This window comes from Lygodium microphyllum, chromosome 22 (genome assembly GCF_053477565.2).
Source record: "Lygodium microphyllum isolate KBCC chromosome 22, Lygodium_microphyllum_v1.1.10, whole genome shotgun sequence".
Classification (NCBI taxonomy): Eukaryota; Viridiplantae; Streptophyta; class Polypodiopsida; order Schizaeales; family Lygodiaceae; genus Lygodium; species Lygodium microphyllum.
Genome location: NC_141156.1, coordinates 43,791,036 through 43,800,759, shown reverse-complemented (window position 1 = coordinate 43,800,759; position 9,724 = coordinate 43,791,036). Strand labels below are relative to the sequence as shown.

Below are 9,724 nucleotides of genomic sequence, written 5' to 3'. Positions count from 1 at the left end.
AGAAGGAGACTCAAGAATGATCAAAAGGTGCCAACTTCCAAGTTGTGCAAGTGTTAGCCGGTTGTATACCGTGCAAGGAACCATGATCTTGTTTCCAAGATCTACAAGTAAGAACTGGCTTATATAGCTCCACAAGGGGGGGGACTAGCCCATCTTCCAGTCCCTAGTGTGTTGCCAATTTCTCTACCTCTCTCTCTACCTCTTTCTTTTCTCTCATCTACTCTCCCTTTGTGCTAACATAATATTCGCCATATATATTTTAAGTATATAAGAAAGTCGAGCATGTGTCTCGGATTTTATAACAATTACGTACCTTACACACCATGATTAACCCCACATTGGGATTGTCAACAATATGGCCCTTGAAAGGCTCAGGTCGGCCTCCCCTCCTTGCTCTCTACCCAATCCACTTCATCTAACACCTTCTTCCACTCCTTCATTAGGCTTTGTGCCATCTCTAATGTCAAGATCTTAATTGTGAGTCCTTTGCAGAAAAGTGTGTCATGCCATTTGAGATTGAACTAGTGGCCACTAAGGAGCTTGCTCCTTGTTGCTAGCCACTCCCTTATTATGACTGCTCATGGGCTGCATTGATTATAGCCTTCCTAAGGCTCCTAAGCGCATCCGTTGAACCTTGTCTCTAAGAGATTTTATCCTCAATCCCCCCTCGCACTTTTCAACTATTACTAGATCCCATGGGATGAAGTGCCATTGGTGATCTTCCCCATAGGTCCATAGGAAGATTCTAAAGGTCTTTTCCATGTCATTCCAACACCTTACTTTGAATCCAAAGGTTGTGGCAACAAAAGCTATCAAAGGTACTAGCATGGAATTAAATGTTAGGAGCTTGCCCCCTAATGTTGACTTCTCCTCCACTCAAGCATGGACTTTGGTCTTGGCCTTGGGAAGGAACCAATCAAACTTTTGCTGTTGTTGAGGCCTAGACCTAGTGGGTAGCCTAGATATCAAAAAACTTATCCCTTCTCGATTGTTTTGAAGCCATAGTTGGTTAGTTATTTAGGGGAATAATCCAACCCCAAGTAGAGTATCTTTGTTTTGTGGCGACTTACTATGGATTCTAACATCTCAAGAGAAGAGCTGATGGGTGTCAATTAGTTCATTCGTATGTTCCTTTTCCACTTCCACCATGCATCTGCAAAGAATTGTTGATAAAATGCTTTCCCTCGGGCAGCTTGAAAGGCCTAAGAATTCCCCTTAGAGTTAGCCATTCGATGTGTGTATCAATGGGTTTGTTGCTACCTATTGGCAAAAAGGAGTGGGGACAAGGGGTAGCCTTGCCTTATTAACATTTGTAGAGAGAAATCTTGTGAAAGTGAGCCATTAATGCACACACGGGCCGATGCCTTGGAGAATCAAGCCTTGATCATCACCACAAATTGGTGCCCGAAGCTAGGAGCTTCCATGTTTGATAAGATAAAATGCCACAACTAATGTTGACATATGCCTTGTCAAAGTTCATATTCACTAGGATTCCCCTATGATTGCTTGTAGTTGCCCAATCCACCAAGGTTGCTAAGCTTAGTATGGCATCTTGGATTTTCCTTTGGTGAATGAAGCCATATTGCATGGGATGGATGGTTCTTGATTGAATGAATTTGACACTTGGTGTTATCATCTTAGCTATTAGCTTATATGCCACATTGAGCATGGTGAGTGGTCTCCATTGGTTCATCCATAAGCGGTTTGCCAACTTGGGGATCAACTTGATCAGCTCGATGTTTACTTCCACGTGTACACTACCTTCCCTCATACATGCATCAAAGAAAGCTATGAAATCTTTACCACATGTGCTTCAAAAAGCCTTGTAGAGCTTGATCGGCATGCCATTCGGGCTTGGGGACTTCACATCCTTCATCATCTTCAGAGCATATCCCACTTCATCATTTGAAAATGGTCATAGATGGCAAAGCGTTGCTTGATCTTGTCCATTGATAGTGGCACTTGTGCTCGAAGGCATCTCTTACCGTTCCCTGTAGCCTTTTAGCGGTACCATTACTTAGGGCTTGTTTCTTGCCATGGTGCGAGTCACAAACTTCCTCCTCCCCTCCTCATTGGCTAGCTCCAAGCGCTTGCATGCATGTAGGACCTAAGAGTTGCCACGTGTTAGGAGACTTAATGGGACTTTAATGTTATGTCTGGCTGATTATAGTTACTTGAATGCCACCTCCTTCCTCACTCACCTGACCTTAGTCAGAATAAGCTTGCAATAGCATAGGATAACTTTTTATTTATCCCCAAATCAGCCAACATCAGCACCAACAATAGCACCACGGCAGGTGAGTGCGTAAATATACTCGCATGTGTCATTGCACTTTCTTGGTGGTCTTTTCGCAGCCAACAAAAGGTCCCGGAGGTCATTATCATTCACAAAGGTATGGACTATGGAGGGTGAGTACTTTCTAAACTTGGGAGGTTTGAAGGTTTCCCGGCAATCAGCTTCTCTCTCTATACCACTCTCTCTCTTTATTTAGACTCCAGCCTGCAGCCGTCTCCTCTTCTGTCGCTCTTTCTCCATCTGCGGCTGCGGCTTCGTATCCTCTCATCGAGCTTTGAATTTTGGAGAGAATCTGAAGGTGCATCTCTCTCTCTCTCTCTCTCTCTCTCTCTGTGTCTACATATAACTTACACAAATATAAGTAAAAATAAACACACACGTACGTATGAATTCTTCACCAGTGAGAAAGGCTGCAGAGAAACTTAAGGTGCCCACTGCCCCCCCCTCTCTCTCTCTCTCATGCTTGTGCGTGTGCGTGTGCGTGTGCGTGGGCGCATGTGCGTGTGTGTAACAAGGACTCCAAAAAATCTTGGGTGGGTGTGTTTTCTGAAAATAAAATGCGCGCATGTTTGTTTTGGGTGGGTGTGCGAGTGTGAGAGCTCTACGAGGTTTGCACATTTATGATACAATGGAACAATGGTTTTCATAGACACCCACTAGCGCGCGCCACCTCCCCCCCCCCCCCCCCCCCCCCCCCCGGGCCGGGCGCAAAAAAAAGGAGGTGTGCACTGTGTGTGTTTTGGAAACAAACAGGTCACAGAGAAAAGATGCATCTCGAGAAAATAAAAATAAAATAATATGTGATCTGTCTTGACTGCTCTGCCTTCATTGCTTGCAGCTAGAGATTTCGCAGAGAGAGGCCGTGCAGGACAGTTTGGAGCACCATGACCAACCAAGGTGCGCCCAGTCCTGGCGGCCCCGCCAAATGGCAGCAGAGCTATTCCAAAAGAGGACCCTCCTTGCTCAAAAAGAAGCCACCATCCGAGAATGGGAGCTTGGGTGGAGTACGCAAGTCTGCCTCGAACACGGTTAGATCATCGTAAGTCTCAAGTGCTGTTGTTACCTCATTTCAATAAGCATCTCTCAACTTTGTAGATTCCAAAGCGATCACACTTTTTGAAATTACGCAGACACAGGCAAGGTTAGAATTCATGGGCAATGTTATAGGTTTTGAAAGGTTTGATATGCCTTTGTCCCCTGTTTGAATACCCAGTAGAGGTCCCGGTGGCAGCAAAATAACTTATGGAAGATGCAGGACAGTATATGCGTTAATTGCAACAGGTTAAATATAAGACAAGTAAAATATCATCATTTTGATACCATGCAATGCTCCTTCCACATCAACAGCCTGGGAAAATGCAAAACATTCTAATTACCTTTTATGATAACAGCTCTCTCATGGAGCGTATGTAATGAGATATAGGATCTGGAATCTTCTTCTAATGTTAGCAGTTCCATGCAGCATAACTGCATGCTGTTGTGACTCATCAATATAGTCTTGTAGAGTCAACTCAGGTAGTTACAAGATTTGTAATTGAATCTTGAAAGCTTGCAACCATATGTATATGAACTGTTATTTGCATGACTTTTGGGATTAAAATCTTTAAAATAATTGAGTATTGCGGGTTTTAAAAGACTCGAAAACAAGTAGTTGTGTCAAATGCAATATTGCTGTATTGATCAATCTGTTTGGAAGTTCAGCTGAGGTGATTTTTTTTAACAGGTCAGGATCAGGAGAACGAACTGTGAGAAGGTTGAGATTATCAAAGGCATTGACAATTCCTGATGGCACAACAGTTCTAGATGCTTGTCGACGGATGGCTACTCGTCGAGTGGATGCTGCACTCTTAACTGATTCAAGTGCTTTGTTGTGCGGCATCATAACGGATAAGGTCTCTATGCCTTGATGAGGCTCAGGTTATATTTTCCCTTTTATTTATTCCAAATTAACATGTCAGTGCATTTGGAGAGCCAGGATGTAGCAACTAGGGTGATAGCCGAGGGTATGAAGCCAGAGGATACTCCTGTATCCAAAGTCATGACAAGGAACCCAGTCTTTGTGATGAGCGATACACTTGCTGTGGAAGCCTTGCAGAAGATGGTTCAGGGTGAGAATTCTTATAAAACTGTACATTAAGGCTACAACACTTTCTGTTTCAGCTTGGCCAGTTGTGGAGTTACTTTAGTTTTTCTGCTGGTTGAAACCTGATCATTTTTGCAGGCAAGTTTCGACATCTCCCAGTTGTGGAAAATGGTGAAGTTATTGCTTTGTTAGACATTACGAAATGCCTATACGATGCAATCGCCAGGATGGAAAAAGCAGCAGAGAAGGGTAATGCGATTGCTGCTGCTGTTGAGGGTGTAGAGCGTCAGTGGGGAAATGGTCTTTCAAGTAAGTGCTTTGACGGTGAAGCAAAGATCTAAAGTTTCAGCTTTGCCTGTTCTCAACCAATGGAACCCTTAAACATCTCTTATGTTCCAGTGTCTTCAAATCTTGTTGAAACACTTCGTGAGAAGATGTTTCGGCCTTCTCTAGGATCGGTCATTCAAGATAATTCCAAGTAAGTGAAAGAGCTGATGTAGCAAAGCACTTTAAATTAAAAGAAAACTGACCCGCACAATCACAAGTGAGGTTTTTTGAAGTTTCTGGTGCTGATTGTGTTATTCTGTGAAGTGTAGGGTTGCAACCATATTGCCATCAGATACTGTCTATACAGCTGCAAAGAAAATGCGCGATCTTCGTGTCAATTCAGCAATCATTGCAACTAACAACAAGCCCCAAGGCATCCTTACGTGAGTTTCTTAGTGTTGCTTGGAGAGTTACCTTGGAGCTGCACTATTATGATAGTGTGAAGGGCTTTTGACATTATGTCTCTATGTAGGTCGAAAGATATCTTAATGCGAGTTGTTTCTCAGAATCTTCCACCTGAACTAACAACTGTGGACAAGGTCTGTGCTTTACTGACAGCTTGCGAGCTATGTATGGCCTTATGTTTACTGTATCATTTTTGAAAATATGGTCTACAAACAGGTTATGACTCCTAATCCAGAGTGCGCCACAATTGACACAACAATAGTTGATGCTCTTCACACCATGCATGATGGAAAGTTCCTTCATCTACCTGTGATAGATCGAGGTAATCTCACGTAGCTGGATTATTCGATTTATGATTATTGTAACTGTGCATGCTAGCAAATTGAACATTTGCTGTTTTGCTGCAGATGGCTTTATTGTTGCTTGTCTGGATGTCTTGCATCTCACGCATGTGGCAGTTGCCATTGTAAGTGCTTCTACCTAAACATTTATGTTGTTGTCTGCTGATGACTGGATTTTGTGTTCATTCCAGTTAAACCTGGCCCATTGGGTTTTGGGGAAGCTGCCTTGCTGTCTGTCATCATGGATGTAAATTTAGTCCTGGATGTTTTTCATAAGTATCCATGCAATAGTGCTCATATACCCTACGTCAGCTTGCATATATCTTATCCTTTAAGAGAGCTCTTCACAAAATTGCTTACTACATCACCAATTGCTTCAAGTGAAGCATCTACTTGACGTCCCTTCAAGGGCTACCTGTATGCTGATTCTATGGTACCTGTTTACAACCAATCCTTGCATGTAAGTGCTTAATATTTGCAGCAAGTTGCTTGCCATGTAAAATAAAGTATGCCTAATTATATTACTTGGAAGACCATAATGTAAATCCATGAAGCAATTCCCAATGCCTTCAGAGAGAGTGAATAATAGAGGACTTGAGCTCTTCTAAGGTGGCATAAGCGATTCCCAATGCCTTCAAAGAGAGTGAGTAATAGAGGACTTGAGCTATTCTAAGGTGGCATATATCGAAGGGCTGCCGTTATTTTTGATATCGTAGTGTTAAGGATAAACTATGATAATCCTAAGAGTGAAGGACTAGCTATCAAAGCTCTTGTCTATGTTGAGAATCTCCATGAAGCTACTTCAAATGCCTTCAAAGGGAGTGAATAATGGAGGACTAGAGCTCTTTCAAGGTGGCATAAATTGAAGGGCTCCCTTGTTGAAGATTAGCCGGCAATGGACCTTCAAAACATGCTGCCTTGTGAGGCAAAGCAGAATTTGCCTCTATTATGAAGATCATGTCTTGTATCTCTACCTCATAAGAGTAGATGCCACTCCTATTGATTGTTAGGAGAATACACCTAGGTGATACTCTTGAGGTTCGTTGTCACTAGAATGAGGAATGAACTTAATGATTTTAGCAAAATTTCACTAAGATTTTTAATTAGAATGGACTTTAATTTTGGAACCTTTACCTCTTGGTCATTGAAGCTAGCCTTCAGAATCCCAAAGGATAGAGCACATTTTACCAAATACTTAATTTAACTTAATAGTAATTCAGGGGAAAAAATCCACACACAACCGGAGCTAGAGTGCTTCTTCACTACACAGGACACATGTTGGCTCCAAAGCTTGGCACCCCTTTTGGTATTTCTTTAGATTATCGATGTACGCTTGAAATTGGTTACAAATGGCTGTATTCTAGTGATTTCTTGCAACACAAAAGGGTCCACAATGACCTTGGCATTTTCAATGTTGGCCTCCAATCAACCATACAGTGCTAAAAAATGCAAATGAATACTTTGGCCTGCCCAAAACGAAAAATTGTAGCTAGCATTTAAATCCAATTTCATAGAACATTAGCTTAGACAATTGTCCTATATAGTTTCGATGCGATCCCACATTGTTTCTCTCATAGACAAGGATTTCTTGTGACCAAGCTTTGAGAATGTCGCTTTCTTTGTGACAAAGTTGCCCAAAACCACACTAGGCTTGAGATCTTTAAGAGAGATTATTGATGTTTGATTAGCCTCAGTAATTGGAGTCCCTTGCAATATTTCTTTAGATTATATTTCAAGATCTTATTATATAATTGTTGGGTTTACTCGCCTACGCTCACACAGAAGTATCGGTGATTCGCATGCAGGACATTGGGACACTTTTTACTCTCTGTAAGAGAGATTTTTTTTTTCCCAATCACATTATTCTTCATTTGTGTATTTATGTTATGCAGTTTGGTCACTTACCACACATTACATACTTCTGTGTGTGAACGCACCTTAAGCCACTTACACAACCCTAAAGTCTAAGGGTTATACTTTGTACTTTGTGTTACACACTTTCCAATTAATCAAGTGTCGAGCAGTGACCACATACACTCCCTCTCTACTGTTTGCACACTTTTAAGTTGAGCTGGGTTGCTTGCTGCCATCACGACTCTACCCTGTCCCCTAGCTGCCAGCTCCATAGGCAGTTACGTTGTAGGCCACCCTGCAACTCGCACTGCCCAGTTAGCTCGCCTAGCGTAGCGGTTGGCACCTTGTCTACCAAGTTGCACTGCTTGCAACCTGTCCAGTCCGCTCGCACTAGGCTTCGCCGCCTGCAGCTAGATTGCACTGCCCGCTAGCTTGCCAGTTTCGCCAGTCTTACTTGCAGCTCATTCGCCTCCAGCTTTAAGCAGCTTTGCCCATCTGCATCGGCCACCCTCCATCTGCGGGTAGCTTCACCAGTCTTGTGACAGCTTCACCACCTATCTTGATAGTTCCAATTGCCACATTAGTGTTCATTTGGCTTATCTGCAGTTGCCACATGTATATTTTATTATTTTATTCAGAATATCAGAGCTAAAGCAAAGGGCTTTTTGTAGGCAAAGGTCAATTTTTGCTATGATAGATTTTTGAGTGCATAAATTGCAGAAATTTGTTGGCATTTGAGTAAGCAAATTTGGGGCTTTTGTATATTTGGCAGAGATTGATATATGTACTGAAGTTTTAGTTTGAAATTGATTGAAATCTTGCACATTGGATGGTCAATTTTTGGGCTTTTGTGTTTTTAGTGCTGCCAAGCACTTCTTTTGCATTGAGCAATATGTTACTTGCTGAAATTCAGTACATTGAGACAGTAGTGCTTAAGTGTGACATGGTTTAGTTGATTATAGTTTGGCATTTGTTGTAATTTCAGCACATTGAGATAGTAGTGCTCAAGTGTGACACAATTTAGTTATTATAACTTGGCATTTGTTGTAATCTCTGAAAATTCGCAGATTTCCAGGTCAGACCAGCTTTTGTTATTGCTCTTGTGCATTTGGAAGAGTGACATTTATCATGGCAAATCAAGGACAAAGTGATGTCTTCACTTATGTATCAAAAGAAGATAGATTGGATGGCAACAACTATTCTCTTTTGTCCTTCATGATGAAGAATGCACTTGTAAATTTTTTTTGGGATTATGTGAGTGGGGAAGGAGTTTGTCCTAGTGATATGGCTTCTTCTGCAACTTCTCCACAAGGAGACCGTGGTCAAAGGCAAGCTCTCATTCAACCACCACCCCAAAAACAATTGTATAGAAGGCTTGAGACACCAGGGATGCCCAAGCATTGTCACTCAGTGCATTGGTAGTTCAACGATTTATAATCCTGTATATTCGATCTATTGCTACTTCTCGAGTAGCATGGCTTATCCTTGAGGATATATTTGTTGAAAAAAGTTATTCTTGCATTTCCTTTTTGAAGAAGGAGCTTGAAAATGTGAAGATGGAAGAAGGTGATGCTATGTAAGATCACCTTAATAAAATTTAGGATTTGTGCAAGCAATTGATGAATGTAGATGAGTATTACTTTGACGCTCAGAGGATCTCTACGACTTTGAATTCTTTGCCACTGTCATGAAGACATGTATTTTTGAAATCTCACTTAATATGTGGATTAATATTTAATCACATGATTAAGTAAATGTTGCAATGTGAGGTGCAACTGGGATTAAAGTAAATTTACGAACCCGAGACTCGAGGAAATTACGGGATGTCAAAGGCAAAAGTTGCTATAAGTTATGCCGCACATGTACTTGATGGTATCTGGTGTCAGTTGTTGGCCTAGGTTATTCATTTGGCCATAAGTGTTAGTTGGTGACACTAGAGAAGTGACATTTAATGATACCTAATGTCAATTTGATAGTCAAAGATGGCACAGAGATACTCGGGAGTGGAAGATGCCTAGCCAATTTAATTATTGGCCAGTCAGATTATTTTTCAAGGCACTGAAATAGTTATTACATTAGTTTTTAGTATTTAAAGATTTAAAATTAATATTTAATTATGGCTAATGCTGGAAAAACTATTTGAAAAGGTTGCCACTTGTTAAAAATGCCCATACAAGACTGAAAAACGTCTTTAGAGGTTGGAGAGGGGCATTTTTAGTGTATTTAGCCTACAAGAGAGAGGGAGGAGATGCTGCTGGTCTGATTTGTAGCCATTGGAGGACCTTCTAAGGCAGCCAAGGGTTGGAGAAGACCAATCAACAGCAGGTGATAACATCTACAGGCTGTTGAGACAGGGCAACAGTAGTAAATGATTGATTTCTTCAGTTCTTTGCATCTACAAGCTGTTGAGACAGGGCA

The 9,724-nt window shown here is 41.6% G+C and overlaps 1 protein-coding gene across 5 annotated transcripts in view; it reads left to right on the top strand.

Annotated features, from left to right (window-relative positions):
• Positions 1–2,397: 2,397 nt before the first annotated feature.
• The window catches only part of LOC148017088 (CBS domain-containing protein CBSCBSPB3-like), a 40,863-nt gene continuing 33,536 nt past the window's right edge, over positions 2,398–9,724 (top strand). Inside the window, exons 1-10 of one of the 5 annotated variants that reach the window (XM_087663463.1) lie at positions 2,398–2,594; positions 3,135–3,335; positions 4,020–4,188; positions 4,272–4,404; positions 4,518–4,688; positions 4,779–4,857; positions 4,976–5,089; positions 5,179–5,245; positions 5,328–5,433; positions 5,519–5,577. In XM_087663463.1, the coding sequence (XP_087519589.1) occupies positions 3,181–3,335; positions 4,020–4,188; positions 4,272–4,404; positions 4,518–4,688; positions 4,779–4,857; positions 4,976–5,089; positions 5,179–5,245; positions 5,328–5,433; positions 5,519–5,577 (1,053 nt within the window). In that variant the 5' untranslated portion in view covers positions 2,398–2,594; positions 3,135–3,180. Of the gene's footprint in view, positions 2,595–2,647; positions 2,724–2,994; positions 3,018–3,134; positions 3,336–3,687; positions 3,812–4,019; positions 4,189–4,271; positions 4,405–4,517; positions 4,689–4,778; positions 4,858–4,975; positions 5,090–5,178; positions 5,246–5,327; positions 5,434–5,518; positions 5,578–9,724 lie in introns of those variants that run through there. The other 4 variants (XM_087663460.1, XM_087663461.1, XM_087663462.1 and 1 more) reach the window with 4 other exon arrangements.